Source organism: Nestor notabilis, unplaced genomic scaffold (assembly GCF_000696875.1).
Source record: "Nestor notabilis isolate BGI_N333 unplaced genomic scaffold, ASM69687v1 scaffold3179, whole genome shotgun sequence".
Lineage (NCBI taxonomy): Eukaryota > Metazoa > Chordata > Aves > Psittaciformes > Psittacidae > Nestor > Nestor notabilis.
Window position 1 is genome coordinate 18,224 of NW_009943937.1, and position 23,693 is coordinate 41,916.

General features: G+C 38.8%; 1 protein-coding gene across 1 annotated transcript in view; it reads right to left on the reverse strand.

Moving 5' to 3' along the window:
* Positions 1 to 23,693, reverse strand: part of LOC104411696 (roundabout homolog 2) — a gene marked incomplete at both ends in the record, with an annotated part of 45,376 nt that overhangs the window by 18,041 nt on the left and 3,642 nt on the right. Inside the window, 3 exons of the mRNA XM_010022183.1 lie at positions 166 to 371; positions 6,556 to 6,727; positions 10,950 to 11,074. Coding sequence (XP_010020485.1) covers positions 166 to 371; positions 6,556 to 6,727; positions 10,950 to 11,074 — 503 coding nt within the window. The remainder of the gene's footprint in view (positions 1 to 165; positions 372 to 6,555; positions 6,728 to 10,949; positions 11,075 to 23,693) is intronic.

The following is a 23,693-nucleotide window of genomic DNA, read 5'->3' on the forward strand; positions in this document are numbered from 1 at the left end:
CAAGGAATGAAATAGGATATGGACTTTTAGTGAGAATTTCACAGTGAAAGAGACAATTAAGTTAATGTTGAAGACAAGAGACAGCAGAGCTGCTTACAGCACACACTGACAGCTCAAGACTAACCACATGCCACTTGCAGCAATCGTTTTGCTACCGCTACTCACCCGCAGAGTTTTAATCTGAAGCGTCCCCTGATCCTGGATGGATGTTCGAGGGTCTCGGCCCAGGAAGGTGAATCCTTCTTTTAACCAGCTGATGACAGGGAGAGGGTCGCCGGTTGCCTTGCACTTCAGCAAAGCTGTGCCATCCACTGCCAGTGTCTGATTGACTGGCCCCTGGAGGATGATGGGTGGAGGCCTATCTGTCAGGACTAAAACAGTGACACCCGCGTTGGCATCCACACCTTTAACAATCCTCTGCTGAAGTTATTCCTTTGCCTGATACAGCACTAATTTAAGCATTAATTTAAGTAAGCCTCTAAAAGGCTAAAAATATTATTTTTTTTAAGCCCATGCAATAACTGGCGTATTTGAAAAGCATTTTTGTAAGAATTTGATTTCACCACTGCGAGATAACACCTAGATATAAAAACTTCTGTTAGCAAAGGTCATTGGACTCATTTGATTAAGATAGAATAAAAAATTAAGATATTGATCCAGGAAAGAAGTGAGGTACACCTCTTACTTCTTCCAATTTAGGAAAGCACTTAAAGCACATGTTTAATGTCACATCAAAATGTGCTTAATTGCTTACCTGATTTAGGGCCTATATAAGAGAGCATCTGTTAAAGTTCAAAGTGAAACACCATAGCCATTCCAGCATGGGTACCAACCACATTCCCCATTCATGCTCAACTTGCAAGCTTCCATCAGCAAACAATAATACAAAACATTTTCATAATCTCAGTGATCTAAATGACTGTACTACTGTTTTCAGTGGAGAAAAGTTCAAACTCAACCAAGCCATTTAACAGCTTACTTATCAAACCGTTTCATTGCCTTTTAAAGCTGTGATCTCTTTTCATTTTTTCCCCTAATAACTTACATTTGCATGCTTGAATTACTGCTTAGAGGACGCTGAAACCAGTGAGCAAGTGCTCATTCCATGACCAGTGGGATAACTTGAAGATGGGATAAAATGCTCAAGTTCACTTTTCTTGAAAGAGCAATTCTCCACAAATAATTCTGCTGTTAATTAAACCTATTTTCTAAGCTATCTGTTAAACAGCAAAATAAAACTCTGTGTTTCTACAGAATGAGTTATACAAAAGGAATGTGAAATACCTGAATGCAACGAGGTTATGACTTCTGCAAACACCCAGCATAATGGAACCAAGAATTCATTTTTATACATTTACCTGCCACTGAGCAATTATACGATTGGTATTTAACACTGTAACAGGCAGGATTAGCTCAGAGTAAGTTAGGAAGCCTCCACTGATGTCAAGTGAGTTTGAATCATTCATTCTAGCTGAGAATCTGTTTCATTATAGTCCATACACAACATCTGACTCTAGCAGTGAAGTGAAAACATATTATTGTGAAGCAATATGGTTTCTGTTTTATTTGAGCTGCTTGAGATGCAAACCTCTAGAAACCTTCAACAGACCCAAAGCTTTCATTGTGCTGTCTAAGAAATTAAAAATACTAGGGAGATGTTAGTGGTATACTTTATAACTAAAATAACTGTAATGTTGCAAACATACTAGTTACTTTCTTTTGTTAACAAGATATACAAAGCATAAAATCATTAGTATTAGTAGCACCTTGGAGTCCCAGTTCACCACATCTATTGAAATTGAAAATAGAAAGCCAATACAGACTATTTATTAACACCAGAATGTGAAAGCTAATCTGGAAATTCTGAATTACTCGTTGAACTCAGAGAAAGGGCAGGAAAGGCTGTATTACAATGTCATGCATTTTCACCTTGATAGGAATTTTTTTCTCTCATTAAGGTTTGTTATGACTACACAGTTCAGCCATTTGACGAAATAAAAGTTACCTCAGCTCATATGTACTGTCAGCATAGCTGCAGCATGAGTATATTCAAATTAAAACTTAGCTGTGTCAGTTTTCCTTTAGATTTAATGTAAAGCAGCAAATACCATTTTTCTAAGTAGCTAAAAATCAAGGAAAAAAGAATACCTTCATTTGCTACCTATTCCATTGCAGTTATTTGCTGCGTCTAATTGCCCTTCCTATGTGTAGCAGTGTAGGTATTTTGAAAACCTACTGCATTACAGATATTGTTCTTTGGCACGTAATTAGTTTTTTTACAGCCCAAATGAGGAGCTCATAATCCTTTAAACAGCTCTGATCAATAGTGTAATTGAAAGTCTCCTGGCCAGAAGGAATCTTCATTTTCAAGGGTGTTATGGGTGAAAGACCACTACAGGTTTCCATGACACTAAGGCTAAAGGTTAAATGAACACTTAGGGTTTCCACTGATCTGTGAACGACTATATTGTCTTCACAACTACGACTTGTAAATCTTCTCTAAAACGTGTATATGTGCTTGTATTCCTACTACATAGGCCTCATTAGTAAGAATCCAAAACCGGGCTAGTGGTTTAAAATGATAGATCATAAGGATTCTGAAGAGCAGAGAGAGAATGAAAAATATCCACCAAAAGGATGGGGGTTTTGATAGTTCCTTTTACATCTTATTTTTATTTAGATTTTACATTATTTTCTCCTAGCAGGAAACTTTTATGTTCATTCCACAGAAACATTTTGTGTGGCTAAAATATATTTGCATAGAAAAAGAGGAGCTGATTTAAAAATTATTTTAATTTAAAAAATGGTTCTGAATCTCTTTGCCAGCATTATATATATAGTCATTATATTACATATTAGTTTGGTAAGTGAAAAAATATGATATTCCTTTTGTGATAAAATGCAGCTTAAATTTGGGGCAGGTTATCAGAAAAGAGCAAATTATATTTGTTAATGAACGGTTTATTCTTTACAATCCAATTTGATCAACTGAAACCATGTCTTAATTTGGGTGGAATCTGGTCAAATTACAACAGGAAATCAAAATAGGACAATGACAAAACAAAGTCTTTACTTCCAAAATCAACATTGCAAAGGTTTTCCTGGTGAATTCATGGGGAAAATCAGACACAAGCCATGAAATTCTCATTATGAGCATTAGTACGATAGGGCAGGGTGCCCTCCTGAGAGGTGGAAAAGCAGACACCAGTCCATCCTCTTTCTGTTTTGTGGCAGAGCTTCACAGGAGGCTGTGAAGTTGTTCTGAATCTCTCCTGTTTGAAACTGCCACGCTTGCTATAAAACATAATACATATTTAATGAGGAATAGGAATCGTAGTAGGAAATTTGCAGACGAGCAAGCTATAAGTGGTATTAAATTCTTCCAGAGGGATTTGAGAGAGACGTACCTAAATATTTAGTACACCCATAGTAAAAAATTTGCAGGAGTTTGGGAGAAATGCCTTAAATGTCTACTCCAATCAGTGGAGAGAGAGTTGTGGAGGTGTCCTGCCAACCCCTTTTTTCTTCTTTTACTTTTTTTACCTGTTCCAAATTATCCTTACAGGCCCAGCCTTTTGCTTTCATTCAAAAGCCCAGAAACATCATCTTTTTAATTGATTTAATAACCTAAACCAGTTCATTTGTATGTTGCCAGAAAAATCCACAGTGGGAGGTTAAGTTTATTCCTCCATCTGAATACTCACCCTGAACAGCAGCTCCTGGGCAAACCGGGCAAAGCAGTCAGCCCCTACAGCTGGGCTTGTAGTGGTCAAATTTTTTATTAACAAATATTAATAATGACTAGATAAGGAGAAATTGAGATCTTCTCCAAAATATTCTGTGCATGGAACAAATTACTAACTGTAAACTATTCTTTCTACCTTGAGCACAAACATAGATAGATGGAAGCATCTGGTTTATTTGCATGATCTGTCATTTTACGACTGAGAGTTGCATATTCACTTCTTGAGTTTGAAAGGGTTGCTAAGGTTCTCTCCAGTTTTAAAACAATTCTGCTTTTCCAGATGTGCGTCAGGCAGTGGATTGTACGGAGCCTTTCAAGAAAATACAAGATTTGAATTTCAAATAGACTGAAGGCTCTTAGCACAGTCCATTATCAGCAAAATTATCAGTCAACTCAGCACATTTCATCACAGTCAGTAATCTCTTCTGATGTGAACACTTGAGTTAAAAATATTTCCAGTAAAGACTTGTAAGTGCAAAGATGTAACAACTGAAACGCTGCTATATATGGTATAATTAAGCACTTGTTTTTCTGCACATGACATGTTTTCATTCTGTATTGGAACTTCAATTGGATCTAAATTACTCTGGATCAAACAAAAATGTGTTCAAAATGAAAAAGATGGCTCGCCACTATTATTAAATCATTAACCAAACAGAAAAATTCTGGGCTATGAAGTAAAACTGAAATCACCAGCCAAAAACTAGAACACTAATGCTTAAGTATATAGCTAGCATGCACAGTGTTTATCTTTAATTACATTTTTAAAACCATTAAATTAGATTTCCTTCCTGATAAAAATCATTAGCTTCCATAATTTCTGCTCAGCATCAACCAAAAGAGATTATTTGGACATTGATGGTTAACTTCCTAACTGGAAGCAATTTTAAAAATATCTGTGATCTAATGGTACATTTATTTATATAATCTCAGTTCCACAATATTGTTTTGGCACTTTTCTTCCGACCCCACCTGCCCTTTGACTCAAGTATGAAATGGTATTTCTTTAAAGCTAACTTGTATTATTTCATAATCATGCTGACAGTGTGCTCTGGAAAGCATCTGAAGAACGCCAGCCTTGCATTCCTTAGGCAGCAGAGCCACCAGCTAAGGCTTCCTCTGGCAATGTGGAATGCACACTGCCTTTAGTCAGAATTAACTGTAGGTGAATTTGCATTTCAGCAGGGACACTTTTGTGAGCTTTCCACTGACTTAAATAAACTAACAAAAATTCCAAAGAGGTCAATTAGGATTTTTTTCATCTACACAAGAAATAGATAAAGATGAGCCACAGGCCTTGTCTGTCAAAAGGAAGAATTTCTCATCACTAGTATCCTTGAACCTGATTTGATCCACTCAGCCCCTGTTGCAGTAAATCTGTACAGCATCAGCAGGTGCAACCATTAACAGCTCAATGTCCTCTTAGACAATGTTTGTGTGTTCTATTTATTCCAATCACAGTCATGGCACTGAATCAGGCAGCACTATGGACAGATATTAAAAAATACTGCCTTTCCATTAATTTTAAATGACCTTTTAATCTACATTTAAATTTGAATCGAATGAAAATGCATCATGTTGTCGTAGACCATGAAAGAAAGGACTTAAAGAGATTGCAGAGCAAAGGTTAGCCTTTAGTGTCCAGAAACTACTTTACAAAAAAGCAATGTGCTTGTAAAGATGCAAGGATAAGGCAGAAATTATCTCCCCTTGTCATAAAAATATAGACAGCTTTTGGAAAACAAAGAAAAGGCATCAAATTAATGCTCAAACCTCTCTTAACATGAGCCTGAACCTCTCTTCCTGTCACTTGTGATGAATATGCTCTTGTGAAAAGCCAGATTATTCAGAATTAGACATCTTTTCAAACTTTTGTGGTGCAGGCAGGTCTCTAAGGGAACAGTAAAAGTAGACCTCTGCATATAACAACAGTTTTAATGGCAAAAATTCATCAAAGTCTGTCAGGAGATATTTAATGTGTCAGTTAAGATAAGGAATAATGATGCTGGGGAACGCCACGATCTCCTAGTATAAGAGGAATTCTGTTGTTCACTAATGTTAAAGGATGCAAACTGCCTTCTATCTGCAATGGGATGAAGAGGGGTATCAACAGGATTCCTGACATATGAAAAGAATTCATGTTTGTAGATGGACTAAGGTAAACTTCAAGGGAGGACAAATTACAAACCTGAAATTATGAAATGGAAAGCATTAAAACAGAGCTTTTCCTTTCCTAAACACTCTTCTCTACCTGCATATTTCCATGGGTATTTTCACACCTAACCACACTGAGAAATTCTTAGAACACAGAGGGACTAAAAGGCTATGTGTTGTAGCTGTTCTGAACCAACAGTACCCCAGTAAGTTCAAGCAACTGTGTTGATTTAATTGAGCTAAGGACAAATCCCCGAATTACCTGCTTAAGATAATACTGAAGACTGGTGAGAATTGAACCTCATCTTTCTGCATCCCAATTCACTGCTTTAATTGCAAACCAATTCTTTCTTCACAATGTTTTTCTGCAGTCCTGTCTTAGCTCTAGCAAACTGAGCAGCTTCTTTTCTCACAGACCCTGTTCTAAGTGGGTTTGTCCCTTTGTTAATGAACCTCCAAAAAGCAAGCAAAAGGCAAACTAGACTTTGATGGCCTTTTTGACACTATAGACAATTGCAGAGACCCTCTTTCATTGTATTTTCTGTAGAAACCAGTCAATTTCCTTCTATGAATTATGTGATTTCATATGTCTTCATTTACACTGCTTTTAAAATACTTTTGACAGGAAAAAAACAATAGGAATTTCTATAACTCACCATCAGTAACCTCCAGCTGAGCCTTTGCTAAAATGCTTCCAGCTACTGTCAGTGCTTGACAAATGTAGTAGCCTGCATCAGACCGCTGAATGTTGGTAATAGTGAGGTCTCCGGTTGGTGACACTGAATACCTGCTGTTGGGTTGGAGAGGCTGGTTTGGGAAGAGTAGATTCTGCAACGACAGTTCATCTTACATCAGTTCAGAACACAAAAGCACCACTTTTCCCACAGAGAGAGAGACAATGACTTTTCCTTAAAAGCACTATACATAAACTAGAGGAAAAAGTAAGTGTGGTTATGTCTTTATGAACACACAGAGCTAGCTTTCCCTGCCTTGGGCAACTTGCATTCTAAATTAGAAACAGCCTTTGACAGCACACAGTGGTGTGTTCTGGCTGGGGGTATGGGCAAGGAGAAATTTTCCAACAATCACGCTTGACAGATTTGTATTTGTGACACATTCATCTTCATTGTGAATGTAATTGTAATAATACACTTAGTTGGCCATCAAAACCAGGAGAGCACGATACTACAAGAAACATTAGACAACTAGCAGAAAGGATTGAATCCTGGAGACTTGAGGGAGCACAACACTATCATTTAGTTGTGAATATGTCCTGGGCAAAGGAGAAAGTAAGACTGTAGCACAGAAAGAAAGCTGGGAGAAAGATACAAACAGGTCATAAAGTATGAAGAGCTGGCAGAGCACGAGAGCTTAAAGGAGAAGTAGAAGGAAATTAAAAGTGAGATATACCAAAGGACAAAAGCAGCGTTGGAGCCTTAAGGATGAAGAGAAATGGTATTAATCTGATGTTGAAATCATCAGAGAGAAAAAATGATTTCATGTAGGGTAAGATATCAGCACAAAACAGAGAGATTAGCTTTTGCCTTTGGGCTGGATTGGAGAAAAGAGAGATGTCAATAACTGGAATGGATGTAGCAGTTATTGCATATGATGGACTGAATGAATCAATAATACAGAAAAGGACTGAAAAGGCTTTAGTGGCAAGGGCTGTGTTTTCAAGGAAAAAGTTGTACTTTTTGGCACAGCTCTTGCTGTGAATAACAAAGAACAGGAAAAGGGAGGCAATGCGAGTAGAAAGGTCAGCAGCATTGCCCAATAAGACAGAAAAGGGGAGAAATTAAACAGTAATTAAACAATAGTAATTCCAAGAAGATAGGGTCCGTCTGTTATGTCAGCTCTAAGAAAAATACAGGAATACCCTAAAACACTGTTACCATGCTGTGATAAGCTTTCAGTCAATACTGCGGCTATGTATAGCTCTGCTGTGCCTTCTAATAACAAGTTCCTACTAACTTTAAAGCTTGACTATATGGGCTAAAAAGAAAATCTAAAAGTATAGAGTAGGGTATCAAAGGAATTTTCTGTAGAGCTGCTTCTTCTGCAGTAGACCTTAATGGTTTACAAAAATTATTTGGAACAGACAAGCAACGAACTTGGATATAAAAAAATTCGGCTTTGAAGTGGAACTCACATCTTCTCTCTAAGTTTGGCAGTAAAAGGAGAGAGAGATGCTTTATATAAGGTCCGACACTCCAAATATCCCTATAATTGTATTACCTATGAGGCTACTTTTCAACCTCGGGTGAGTCTTTCTCCTTACCCCCTCACCTTGTCAATGTTCAAGAAATTTTTCACAGCAAATTTTCACTCAAAAACCAATATGCACATGTCAGAATCCTCCTTACCACTGCATTAGAAAGGGCAGTTACCCTTCTTTCTATCTTCAGCATGGACTTGCTCTGGAAAGGTACCACCTCCCAGTAAATATTCCACACATCAGGAGGAGTTAACCAGTCTCACGACTCCTCTCTTCAAAGACCAGATATCTCTGCATTGTAACTGGTCCTCAACTACAGTTCAACCCCTTTTAAAGCGTTTTTACAATTTCACTGGTTTTAATTAGCTGCCAGGCACAGTGGTGAAACACCGGGTTGCAAACAGGGGGACCAGAGTCATCCCTGATATAACAGCATTGGATTTATCTCAAGGAAAACATTAATCCAGATAGTTTAAAGGTTACACATGCCCTGCCCTGGTACATTTCACTGGCAGGCAGCTGCTGGGCTCCGGCAGTTTAAAGGTTACACATGCCCTGCCCTGGTGCATTTCACTGGCAGGCAGCTGCTGGGCTCCGGGGAAAAGGCCACCGATTACAAAGGACCAGCTGTTTATGCACAGGCTCGCACAAAAAATGACTCAGGAGGGAACAGCTCCCCTCCCTTCCAGCTGGTTGTGCTTAGAAACACAGGATTGAGAACTGGATTCATAATGAAAGATGCCCTGCAATTATTGGAGAGGGCGAACACAACTACATAACGTTACTCTGGATACTGTTAGTAACAGCGGTGCTGCAAATGGTTTCTCGAGTGAAAGCAGAAGCTAGTATAAAACCAAGCAACAGCTTATAGCCGGGCATGCAAAGGTGAAAAGTCAGGTAATGTGGCCAACATACCTTCCTTTGGGTTTGTATGATGACACACAGTATGTGAAACTCACCTATTTTATGGCATGCCATTGCAAAATCTGGCAAGCTGTATATTGAGAAGGTAACACTAACCTGTGATGCTCCACTGATGCTCAATTAACAAGAGGGTGCAGTGAATCACATTGAGCTGTGTCTCAAAGTTTGATTATAAACCATGTAGGTATCAATTTTTATGTTGCATTTATTTGCCAAAAAGACCATTCTAACCCTCAGGGATCCGGTTCTCAATATGGTAATTAATTTTCCAGGTTTGTAATTAAACAGCTTCAACGTGGTACAATCAGTAGGTAATAACATTCAATTAAACACACAAGATGCATTTTCACCTTAAAATGTTTTTACCCTTGAAGTGCTACCAATAGAAGAGGATAAAATAGAGTATTAACACTTTTCAATTATGCTAAATGACTTTAATCCTGCAAATGATGTCCTACTTTAATTAGAAGCTCTTCTCTTTATTACAGCATGATGGATGTCCACTTTATTAGATTTAAGTGTGACACTATAAGCTCACTTTACATAAACATTACCATGTTATTAAAATGCTCTACAGGGAATGGTTTTGAAATGTTTGCTAGCACATCAGTACTTCCTACTTTAATTTCACTGTGCTATTCTACTTTCCCCTTGGAACAATTTTCACCTTAGTGAGACTCACAATACTGTGCTTTTTCAGGATGTGATCCATGGAGGCTAGGTCCAAAGTTCTCCAAACAACACACTGAAGGATACACACTGAAGACTAAGTTTACAGTCATATGAGGTTACACCCATAAAGTAATAGTCTTCTATCTTTGTAAGCCACAAATGTCAGAGCACAAAATGCTGTCAGCTTTGGTCCTGTCATTCTGGACCAGTCATCTGACCTGGTGAGAAGGTGAAGCAGAAACAGACAGGGCAGCGTGGGGGATCTGTGGCTCAGTTCTTACCTCACATTTTAACTGAGCTGCTACACACAGCGCCTCCAGATTAGACAAAAGGCACCTCTGCACTGTGTGGCACAGCGTGGCTCTGGAAAGATTAATTTAGCTAATGGAGAAGGGTACATAGTATAGATACACAGACAGACGTAGCTATGTCAGTCTTCATCAGGGAGCTGCAGAAGGCACTGCCCCTTTTAATCTTTTCTCAGGTGCAAAAGAGAACACAGCACATAGTTTAAAGTGTTCCCATTTAACATACTAACATGAGCTGCATGTTCAAAGTGAGAAGGACTTTCTTCTGCTCTAACATCTTGCCAATACAGCAACAGCAGTAAAAAAACATTAAGGCAAGCTACAGAAGTTAGTATTGGCTGATGGCAACGCTGATTACTGCATCAGAAATTTTGCTTTCAGAAAATGACAGTAAGGATCAAGGAAATTGTTCCAAAACCAGATTCGGAAATTTCCTGAGACAATTTTACTAGGAAAGCATCTGACTGTTCAAAACCTGTATCTGTATGCACTATGAGAATATGCCAATGCAAATCAGCTTGCTAGATATATATCTGCTTGATCATGTCTAGACAGGTTGTGAACTGTAATTACTGACTCTGATTAGTTAAAAACTGAGTCATACCTTTTTTTATCTACTATGCTTGTCTCACCCACCTGTTTGTTGGGGGTTTCAGAATGAAAAGTCTTTAAGATATATACTGTTGCTTTCTATACATTCATACAGCACAAGTTTTACTAACTTAAAGGGCCATTGAGCCTTTCACAATATTAATATTTCTAAACAACAGCAATAAAAATGTCACTAGAGAATAGTGACAGTTTAAAAGACAAGTTCCCGTGAAAGATTAAAAGAATCTGTGAAGGCAATATAAAAAATTTTCTTACAAATTTAAGACTATAACTACTTAGAAAGGATTGAAAGAATGTAAAGGTGCTTATAACTTACCTGACTTCCCTCCTTTTGCCAGAAAACAGCTGGCTGGGGATTTCCCTTAGTTTCACAAGGAAAAGTCACTGTTCGACCCTGGGCTACAATCTGGTCTCGTGGCCTTACCACAAACTGTGGGGGAGCTAGAAAGTAAGAAAAACCATGGTGTAAATTTCAGATATTTTGCAAGGGGGAGATGAAGAATATTGAAGGAAAGAGACAACATTATGAAGATTTGGTTTATGCCAGAGGACATGACACCAGAAACATTAATTAGTATAGACAGAACTAATATAGAAACAAAAACAACAGCAGCAACAGAAAGAGCAGCAATCTCAGTATGTGATACCCCCAGCAGTAAAAACAAAAGAAAGAAAGAAACATTACAACCATACATGCTACAGTAAATTCTGATGACAATAAATGCTAAGGAGCAGCAGTCAGGTGTTTATGATGCCAGCTCTGGATGTATTTTACCTTTCGTCTGGGCAGCACTCTCATACACACCTTCTACGCTTCACTGAGCTTGTTATTCTGCTAGAGCTACTGCGTATTGCAATACCTGAACTAGGATATACAGACTGCCCTTTGCAGTCTGCCCCTCTACACTTTTAAAGAGGAAGGTCTGGATGACAGCAGAAGGACAGAAGTTCAAGAGCTCCCTCACTTCTCTTAGGGGTAAGTGAGGTCAAGAATGAAGTAGAAGGAGAACTTGCTGTACAAAGAGAAGGTGCTAAAACAACACCTATTTGGGAGATAGGGATTTCAGCTTGTGCAGAGACAAGAAAGAAGCAGGAGTTGAAGAGTCAGTGGGCAGCAGTGAGTGGTGAATAAGAAGGAATGGGTATTCCAGGAGATCAGGAAGAGACAAGGAAATGTAAAAAGGAGAAAGAAGAACCAGAACTGGCTATGTTTTCAAGTAGATGGCATTAACGGTGTTCAGATGTAGGGAACCAGCACAGTCAGAAGTGAACAGTTTCTAAAAGAGACATGTAGCTTGTCTTGTCTGGAAGTAGTGATGGAGAACAGAGTCAGTGCTTGGTGGGAACAAGAAGGGAGAGAAAAGGCATTAATGTGCAGAAGAAAAGTGAGAAGAAGCAGTGTTGGAAGATTTGAGAGAAAAGAACTGACATCAGTGACTATGCTGTGCATGATACGATAAAACAAATGACTTTTCTATGCATGACATGCAAACCCTCCAGTCTTGGTTCAATACTGCAATTCACTGGAACTAATTCAAAAGACTAACTAACTGTCGGAAAAAAGAGAACAAAAACAAAACCCCCCAAACCAAACCAAACCGCCACATTCCTTTTCTTCTATTCCAATACTGGTTTGGTGGTTGTGGAGAGGGATGCTTCAGGAACACTAAGCTTTTAGGTAAACAGAATTTAAGTGTTTTAGAAAACCATATTTTCACCATTATAATTACAAACTATTTAATTAGGCGCGAAGAGCAATCAAGACCCCGCTTCCGATTACACCTGCTGACAGCACAGACGCAAACCTGCTAACTGCAGAGAAATGTATGTGGATCTGAGGTTTTGAAATACACTTTGCAGTTCCCAAGGCTTTACAGATCAGCAGGAGTCTAGAGAGCACCAGTTGAATAGCAGTGGTATAATGTACCCTTAAAACGAGAACTGTGAAGCACTTAACAAACATGAAACACCATCAATTCCGAAGGCAGAGGGTGAGGACAACATGAGATGTCTTCTTTCTGCCTCACACTTCTAAACACAGGTTTTGGCCTCTCTGGAGAGAGAAGTGTCCACCCCTTCCCCAGGCCTCAGCAGGTAGTTAGTCTTGTGAAAGGGATGCAGGGCTAGGTACCCTGCTGCTGCCCATTTATATCCACATGTTTTGAGGTTTCTGTAAGAGCAGAGGTGTTGCTACACATAACCTAGGATCCTAACTCATGCTGTACTCATGTAACATGTAACTCATATTCCTAAAGTGCTGGCCTGCAACGAGTCACTTGTTCTCCCCTCACCATGTTTTACCTAGCATATCTGTATGCAGTCCCTACAAGTGTCAGAAAACTGCAGTGTGGTAATTAGCACATGTTTGTTCATTCAGTCATACAGGAAAAAACCTTTGGATTGTGAATTAGAAAGCCTACTTTACACTTAGGTATCTCTACAGTTCTGACCACCCACTTAATAAAGGTCACTGAATTTGTTCGCTGTTTGATGCTCAGCCATAGAAGCTCATTGTCCTGGATATTAATACAGAATCAATAGGAACCTCGGGCAGAGCAGAGAACAGAAAACCTCTAACCTCTTCAGGTGTTACATCTGCATTCGACAGGAACTACGCATGGGTCCTATGTCTATCTGCTTTATGCGTGGCCTGAAGAACATAAACCTTCTATTGCGATGCTAAAAACCAGGTGTCAGAAGACCACCCTATGGATCATGAGGAAGCATGATCAATGCCTAAGATCCCTTTGTAGGCATGCTTCGTGCACTGGGAGCAGGTTACGCAGGCAGTGCTCCGAGACAGTTCAACAGAAGCAAGAAGGGCAAATCATGTAAGCAAGCAAATGTAAAGTAGGCAAGTTTAAGGGTTCATTGGAAACATTCTCACACAGAGAGGGCTGTGCTGTAAGGCAACAATCCAAAGCTCTGAGCAGATGTAACAGAACTGAACTTGCTGCTGTAGCAGACTTCCCAAGGAGCAAATTAAGGTAATTTGGTAGTCAAGGAACAGTAAATAAAAGCATCCTGGTTTCTACCTAGTTTCTAATTCTTGACCTACCCCCTACTTCGAACATCTCTCACTTTCCTGAGAGCAGATAAAGGATTATTTCTTTTGCAAAAAGAGGCAAGCAAAAGAAGCAGGAATTAAGGCTGTAGCTCAGTCCAGATAATCTAAATGACATGGATTGACCCTGTTGCTGTTGTCCCCTTGCCACACAGCAAGTCCTGTTCAGCATTGCCGTACTAGGTGACCAGAAGATCTGTAGCCTCATAACATTCAAAAAATGTGTTCACTGTATCAGTTTTATATCAATTTCTAGTTGAATAATGCAAATTGAAAGCTGAAAGTAACAGTTAATTATCACAGGAGTAATTCCTGGTCAGCAGCCCGAGACAGCCAAGCAGTGAGACACCCATTATCTCCAGAGAATGCAACAAGACCCTGCTCAGACAGCAAGAATTCTTTGACAGACTAAGCACTTGGGCTCTCCAATTTTCCCAAAAAGAGAGTTCATTATCTTCATATATAGATGCTGGTTTTAAAGATAGATAAATATTATCACTCCCATTTTGCAGAAGGGTTAACTGAGATCATGACTTGCTTAAAGCACAGATGCATTTGAACGTTGCACAAAACCTAATTCAAGCCATTATTGCTTCTCTCAAATTAGGTGGAGTTTTAGAATGTTTTGAAAAGGTACAGTTAAGAGAAGTAACAGCAGGCTTGATATGCTTCAGCTGTTAAAGTTATGTGGTACTTTAATGCTTAATTCAAGCTAAACATTAAGGTCATTAGAAGAATCTGCTGAAAAAACTGTTATGAAGAAGCAGACTGAGTGTTGTGTGTATCAGAATTATTATCCTTCACTGTTTCAGATGTAACATTAACTGGATTGGAATAAACAGAATGGAAAAGCTCTTGCTTAATTGACATTTGAAAGACAAAGACAACAGCTCTAAATGGAAATATACTGCTTAGATTCCAGGGGACCAGCCAAAAATATGGAAAAAGAACAGTTAAGACTATAGTGTACTTCTATTGAAACAGCTTTTTTCTCTTTTTTTTTTTTTTTTGAGAAATGTAAATAGTACACAGTAAATTAGATTTGATTTCTGGCAAATTATGCTTTGATACTACATTCAGCAAGCGCTGGTTTCAATCAATGTCACACTAAAGCTCTGTTATGCTAATAGTCGCTTGTGAGGCTGAGCGGGACGATATGGAAATCAGATGGTAGAACATGAATAGAAAGCATAGGCCATGTGCAAGAGGGCTTTGAGATGAGGGGATGGGGGGACCCTAAGGTTAATCATATCATGTTCAGAACTGGTTTTACAGCACAGAACAGTATTCCACTGCAACAATTAAAATGGAGATAGAAAAGCATGAGCAGTAGTGATCATTAGTTATGTTATTCAAAACGGGACGAGTGCATTCCGTTGAGGTCTTTCTAGATGATTTTTTATGCGTGACTGAATGGATCTTTTATTCCATTAATAAATGTACATGAAGGTAGACTCTGCTCAAGTGTTAAAGAGCTTTGGGGGGAAAAAAAGAAGGAACAAATATGGCAAATAATTTCAAAGGGATTTCTTAACTCTTCTCCTATCTTAATAGTTAGCAGAATCTCGAATCTGATGGGATGGATTTCATTAATTTCTTTTCCAGCAGTGTTGCTGAATACTAAAGGTTACGCTGAGTCACCGGGAGCTGATAAAGCTGCTTGCTAGACTGAAACAGTGAGTTCATCCCTCCTACGTGAACTCTGGTGACCTGATAAGAAATGTGGCAGAAAACGCAGTAGGGGAGGGGAAAATTACCACAGAAAAATGTGAATTTATAGCAAAAAGTACACTGATTCCGTACCAAGGACAAGCAACGTTTTCGTCCAGTGACACAGCTTTTTAAGTTGATCTTGTGATTTGTCATTTACATTGATTTCAATGATCCTAAAGGAATTTTATTATCATGACTTGCTCACAGCTCCTCCCCCAGCCCAGGTGTCCTGGGGTTCATACATTGTATTGCTATGATTTTAATTAAAAGTAGATATTGTAGCAAGGTTTAGTCCAATATTGCTACCGCAAGCAGAAATGGAATTGTAACCCCAGCAACCAATACCAGTGGGGTTTTGTGTGTCGTTGGTTACATTGGTCTGGGAGGTCTGGGAGATACTGGAAGTTTGGATGCTTTTGTGATACAAACGTAAAAGAAATATGTAAGTCCCTACTTACACACCTTGCTGTAACACTGCTATTTGCATGGCATGATCTGCCCAAAAGTGCAGTTATGGAAGTCTGTGAGTTTTGAAAGGCGTTTTGCAAGGCTACTATTGCTGATGGAGTAAATGGAAGAAAACAGAAAATATGCCCAGTCTCAAACACCAGAAACCCAGGCTGAGCCAGCACTTATTTCCTCAGGAGTATCTAATGGGTACCAAAAGTGATGTGCGGTTCTCACAACACAAAGTTGTACGTGCACCATGAGCTGTGACTAATGATAAATCAAGGGTGTAGCCTCTGACACGAGAGCCCTTACAGAAGCCTGAGAGGACGTCAGCTTCGGCCTACTATTAATTCAGGTATTTCTTACCAGGGATAAACTAATCAAAGTTAAGGATGGTCATTTCCTATAAAGTGAAAAGACTTGTGGTGCACTCCAGTGATGAGGTGTGTTCACAGACAGGGAAGGAAGGAACTTTTTAGCATGCTAGTTACAGCTGAGCTGCAGGAAAATGAGTTTCTTTTTTTTCTCTGCCATGTGTACTATGTTAACATAGGAGTCTACAACTGTTCCTGTCTCAGTTAAAATGTATAGGAAGAAAATTAACTATCCCAGCTGAAACCAGGATAATCCCCTAGACTATATGAGTGCAGTTGGACTTTGAAACAAGTGCATAGATCTCATTTTGTGGACATTTTGTTTTAACTATGTTCTCTTTCCTTGCTCATTTAGGGTGCTCTCTTTCTTCCATGATTTCTTCTTCAGGCGGATGGTTCTTCCAATAAAAATGAGGACTGGGTAGGTTCTGGGGATAACAAGTGATTCATGAAGCCCTTCACCAAACCAGTGATACTATTTAAAATTACACAGGTGAAGGTGGCAAAATAGGCAGTTGGTTTGGATTCTTCTGAAAAGCAGCTTCCCATAACCTAGGGGAATATGTGTAATCCACAGCTCTGATACCATCTTTAACATTGATACTGCTGCAGCAACAGGTCAGATATACAACATTAGAAACACAGGGGGCAAGTGGGGAGAACTTTTTGCAGGTTAAATGAAAGGAAGCACTGGAAGAGGAATCAGGCTACAGTGGGGCAGAGGTGGAGCGCAGGGGGAAGTGAGACCACAGCAAGTTTATTACTAGAACCACTTCTCCTGTAAGTGTTCTTCACGCTGCTCCTCCTTCATGGAAAGTGAGAAATTCCCTTTGTTTTCTTTTGCTTTGTTCGCTGTTTTTGGATAAGCCATGTAAAAAACCCACCAGTGTTAGAAGCTCACACTTCATTCGAGAATGCTAAACCTTCCTTCACACCTGGACTAATTGTGCTAATCTTCAATTTAAATTCAAGTCCCAAATTTCACACAGAGCAACATTTTTATCCTCCGGTCACTCTGAAACTCTGAAGCAGATAATCTCTGAAAGCACGGAAGTATTAGCATTTGTTTTCCTTTCTTTGCCAGAGGTGGAAGAAGTCTAGAGAATCGATCAATAAAAACTGCTAACTGTCCTATGTATTTCGACACATAAAATCTCTCTTTTATCCCTGGATGACCTAAGAAAAAGAGACAAACAGTAATGAAAGAAGCAGGTCTGGTTTATAGTCAGTTTCCCTGCCAATTTCAATTAACATAGCTGCCAAATCTGCATTTATAATTTTTATAACAAAAGTTGAAGCACACACACACAAATACTATCAAGGATTTGTTTTCCCTTCTTTAGAACTCTAGACCTAATGTCAATAAAACCAAACTGTGAGAATAAATAGAAAAATCCAGCTCTGTTTTCTACCTAGCAGAAACGAAAGGCATCTATTTCCTATCCTCCCGCTGAGGGGTGAACTCAGACCCGCTTTTCCAGTGGTCTGAGTTCAACAGCAAAGCTTTTCTGAATTCCTCCTCCTCTTTGTTTTATGGTGCATTTAAATATTAAGTTTAAATATCTGGTCTGAATTTCATCTCAACATTAGACTGTAGCCTGCTCTCATTTAATCATACATCTCTATTTTTTTACATCTTGTTCAACCATCTCTTTCAAAAGGTTCCTGAGCCTTACAGATGCTCCTGGAAAATCCCTTCCACAAAGCCCTTCACTTACTTTTGATGCGCTGATTCTGTCTGCCCAATAACTTACACTAGTCAGCACTTTCTCTGCTCTAGCCAATGCTTTCTAACTTCTCTCTTTTTCCTCAGGTGTCTCAGATTCAGGATATGCCATTTGCTCAGATCAGATAGAAAAGATGTGCTTTCCTAAAATCTTAACATTTCAGTCTGCTTGCTAACGTAAACCGTACCATTAGGTAGCTCTTGCTACTACACCTTCTGTGAGTTTAGCAAACAAAACAAATTATGCCAACAAAAAGACATGTAATCTGCCATGATTCCTTTTGTCATGGGAGATAGCAGGAGGGTTTGCTGGTAATGTGTTTAAAAAAGAAAAGCGTACCCCTTGCTGATATAGTAAGATTTCATCAACATAATAAGTGTAATCTGGTTATCTCCTTCAAAAAAACATGAATTCACGTGCTGAATAGAAGAGCTAAGAAGATGATGAGAAGAGTAAAGAGCTTAGATAGGCTAACAGGCTACATCTATAGTGATAAAGATGGTAAGTTCCTGGCTTGTTTACCCCTGAGAATAAAAAAGTCAGAGACGAGAATCTCTACTCAGTTTGGGCCACTTTTAAGTGACGAGAGGAAAAGGAGTGAGGAAGAGATAAAGACTGTTAATGCTGGCTGAAAAAGAGTGTTCAACAGATAGGGCATACGGTAGTTTTGCTGTTGAGTAATACTGAGTAATTACCAAACTGTAGTATGGCTAGCAGCAACTGAGCTAAGAAGGTAAAGGGAAAAGTGAATGGATTCATGTATTGAGCTCCACGCTCCTCTTAAAGGAAATATGAGTGATTTCTCCTTTTAGAAAGAGGAAAGGAAAAATTTGAGGGGAGCAACCAACACATCAAAAGACTTTTATACACTCATCTTCGAAGACTTATGCAGAGACCCAGAATCCACTGAGGTAAGAAAACAGTGCCCGCCGACTGGAGCGTGCTTCTGGAAAGCTAAGAAAGATTTACACATTGAACTTCCTGAAACCTTCCCAAGCTGGAGTTCAGCAACAAAATATTGGTGCTTGACCACTTCCTGCACTTGCTGTAACTGGGTTTTCTCTAGTATGAGTACTAATACGTACTTGGTGCCACAGTGGAATGAGCCTATCACAGTATGACACGCTAAAGCTTCCAGTACATATAGTGCTATCTTTCACACTTACCAATGGAGAAGAACCCTCTATCAGATCTTCTGTGTTTCTGCTCTGACTGCTATCTGGCATAGCCAAGAAGACTTGGAGCAGCTGGAACTGAAGCCAAGTGCTGTGGACCGGTACCTAAATGCTTGGTGATTGAAGTGCTCAGTGCCCACTTGCTGAGCCATTCTGGCCTATACACTGCAAACATATTTCTATGATATCGGAAGTCGTTATAGGATTCAAGTTTACATTCAGTGGCAAAAGTGGACTTTTGCCAAAGTAGAAATGCTAAGGACTTTAGGATTTTTAGTCTGGTTTTCAAAAGGCTAAGAAATGTCAGGACAAGTCAGCTGCATATTTTAGCTCTTCATGGTATACAAAGATATCTGAATTTCATTCTATGACAACCTTTTCTCTATAATCTGAAGAATTTGCCTATTTTTAAACAAGAACGATGCATTATTCTTTCACTTATGGAAGGAACAAATCCAAAAAGCCTGATATCCACTGGAGTCCTTCCTCTCTTCTGAAAAGTTCTATAGGTGGTAGCAGGCAGACAGGCTATTTTCCACACTGTGACACAGATCTGAGATTTCTGCCACTGCCAAGTATGATCTCACCTCTTCTGACACACACCAGTTGCCATTACTGAGATTTTATAAATCCTCAGTGTCTCTAGTGAAGGTGATATATTCATGAACATACTAAAAAGAAAAGCATTCATCCTACGCAGACTTTCCCTGCAAGAGTCAGAATAGAGAAGAATAGAGCGAGATGCTTCTCACCAATCTGCACCGTCTAACAACAACAAACAACATAATTTCTAGTCACAACACCTAATGCTTCTTTAAGATACAGCCCTTTCCTTTTTACATTTCATGCTGCACCACCCTTAACAGATCATTAAGTCATGCCAGGCTGATTTATGTCACGAAAACTTCCCAAAGCAGAGTGAAATCCATCATATAGTCACACTGCACTTAAATGTGAACATACTGTGTTTAATTATTATGGAATTTGGAAAATTCATGGGAGCTGTCTTATTTGTTTCTCTCTTCTTTAACAGGGGAGGGAAGTGAAGTTTTTGTAGCTTGGTCTCCCATTATTTCCTTAGTGAATTCCAAATACTTAATTCCTACCCAGGCAGCAAAAGTATCTAGCTATTTATTTGCTGCATGTTACTTCTTTCTGGGAAGAGGAGTCATAGCAAATGACAATAGATAACCCTAAACTTGACACTCTGCGAGGCAACTGAAATATAAGGAACTGTATTTTCACTTGGATGGAGGTGAAATCAGTTTGCAAACTGAGTACTCTGTCACCTGAATGACTTCTTGGATAATTAGTAAAAAGGTAACTGAAACATCGGACAGACCTTCACAGATCTTTTATTTGAACTTCAGGTCTCCCTTCTCAAAGCAGTATTACAACTGCTGTTGAAAAGAGGGTCAGTGCTACTTTCAGTGGGACTATATGAAACTTATGCTCCTCCCACCTTTTGTGCTGCTTTTAGCAGCTATTTCCCCACCCAAGTGCCAGAAGAAATACAGCAGAATGCAAAAGTGAAAAAACCACTAACTTGCTCATCTGGAAAATCCATCTAATGAGTTAAAATGGTCTAAATAGGGATAAATATCTTGTTTCCTAAACCCATCTGTTGTAAATCCTGTCGGAAATCTTTTCAAAAGGTTATAAATAAGAGAACATCTATTTCAGAAATGGGTAGCACATTTATGCCTAGCAGCAAATCCAAACATGATGAGTAATCTGGCACAGAGCTCTTAAATTCACCAGCTGCCATCCACCTCGGGCAGAGCCATACCTCGTTTTGTCTATGTAGTATGTTCCATATGTTAATAACTGCTTGAACCAAACATGGTCATTGGTAATCCCACTCCTGAATTTTCCACTCAAGCTGAAATTTGAATAAAAGTATCACAACTGACAGAATATAAATATTTGAAACAGGAAAAACCAAATAGAAAATGAAAATTATTCAAAAAGAAAATTATTGCAAAAGAATTGCAATCCTGGAACACTGAAAACTACGTTTCTCTATTCTTCAGTGACAAGCCATTGAAAGAAAATGGTTTGGTCTTGTTTAAAACACAACAAAGATGAAACCTGTCTGCTTTGAATCGGAGGCCGTGATGAAAGGTAGAGGTACCTAGATAACTCTCAGGTGTTACAAAAGAATATAAACTTTTCAACTGCTTCCTTGCAGTTTAACATATACATAACTACATAAATATACTTCTCTTAAAACATCAGCCTCGTTAAGAACTGTGAGCTCACTGGCACTGAGTAGTGTTTGCCTTAGCTTCGCTTCTGTAAGGAGAAGCATTTTTGCTCTGCATTCTGGTAAACTTCCTGAACAAAGGAAACGCAACAAGATTTGACTCACCATTCTTGTCAAATGGCAATTTTAACTGCAAATTGCTTGGGCTTCTTGGTGGGAAACTGGTGGTGGAGAGGGAAGTTACCTTGGTTTGCCTTACCGGGCTTTAAATGTTCAAAAACCAGGATAGGCAGCTGCCTGCTTTGCCTACTCTTTGAATGAACCAGAGATGTGAACTGTAGGGATCAGTTTCGTTTCAGGTCCTTAAGCAAAAGACAATAAAGGTATACACTACTGTATGGACAACGTTGCCTTTTCTGCAGGCACAGGAACAGATGAAAGTGATCTAAAGAAACTGATCTGCTTATACACAGCAATTACACACACACTTGTACAGTAGTTCTGTATGTTAAATATCTTTGGGGTTGGACTTATTTACTTAACAATCTTTTCACAAGTCACAAGATAATCACTAAATTAAATAGTTTGATAAAGACCATATGCCCATATAATAATTATTTTAAGATCAACTGTTCTAATTTATGTTCCCTGAATAAACCATGTAAAAGAAGAATTTTCTTTGTACCAGATGTTCACTTGCAACAATATAAAATAGCATAGGCAGGGAATACGCCAAACTGACAACAGCATGGTTACTCAAGGGGACCATAAACCTGGACATAAGGACTTGAGACCAGGAGCTTTTATATAAGCTTTAGAGAGGGAATCATGAATGACTCAATGAAAGGTCTTGAAAAAGAATCAGGGTTCCGAAATAAGATATCATCAAAATTGGCGAAACCTATCATTTTCTTGTGAATCTCCTATCATCTATTTTATGTGGCTTTCACAGAGCCTGAAAGTCTCTACTTCGTGATGTTTTTTTTCTTGCCTTTCTTTTAAAAGTGAGCAAAGTGAGAAAAATATCTAGAAGTAAAATACTTTTAATCCTGTAGAGTTTTCTTAAGAAATTAAGAACTAGCCATAAACCCCCTCTCTCTAACATGACAGATTTACAATGCAAGTATACTGAATTCATACTATAGTTTCTAGCAAAGGAAAACTGTCTCATGAGTTTACTCCAGATTTACACTGTTACATCTCCTGGGAACTAAGTTCTTGAGAACTAGCATAATGCCAGAGTAACACAGTAGTGACTGGGGCTTAAAGCTTGCTATCAAAATCCCAACTAGAGAACAGTGACGTTCCATTCTGCATAGGGAATTCCCCGGATGTCAGTAAGCTATCCTGTGACTGCAGAGCTACTTCGCTTGGTTCTATGTATGCTAGTCCAAGCAAGTTAATAAGCATGGGATCACATTAGTTCTTGAAACAGGGGCCTAACCTGGATTTCACCTTTAAATTCTTCTAAACTTTCTTCCTCCAAACTCATAATAGTAAATATTCAGTAAATAATAAATAAATATATAGTAAATAATAGTAAAGAGCTGTGATAAGTTCGAACACAAACTTTAGCCAAAACATATCTAACAAAGGTTCCGACTAAAGACCAACCCTCGCAGCAATCTCCACAAAACCCAGTACAGACTTCTCATGCTAATCCAAACAAACCAGAGTAACCTTATTAGAAAGGATACATCTAAACAGAAGCTACAGAAATCAGAAGAGCAGTGCAACTAGTGAAAGTATTCAGAAATTTCATATAGGCACAGAGAAAACACCCATGAAAAAGAATGAAATAATCTGTTCAGGGTGTTTCTGAACACCAAAAGTGAATTTCAGCTGCTGCGAGTTGCAAATTTTCCATTACACTCAGTCATATTTTTATGAATCTTCAGAAGTACTTTCAAAGGCAGAGGAATAACAAGTAAAATTTTCAGTGTGCGAGTTAAAAATCCAGAGGTTGCGTTCCTCTGGACTTGTCATTCCAAACAATCTGCATCCTATACAGTGCTTTCCAAGATGCACTCCACGATGATCCACGGGCAAAAAGCAATGATGAACTTTTGTAACAAGCACGGAAATCTGCTCCATCCCCTCTTCAATTTCAGGACCACTTCATTTCGAATCTCTTTGAAAGATACAAGTAAGACAGGACATGCAAAGCCTGTGCTTTTACTGCTATGCAATAAAAGCATAATGAGCTGATCATGTAGGGCCTGGTAGAAGCTCACTGAAGTCAAAACAATCCTCTCTGTTGATTTCAGTGGCTTTTATACCAGGCCCTTAGAAAGACTGTTAAAAACAGCCGAATGAGTGATTTTGGCTCTGTATCATCACACCCACCCTGT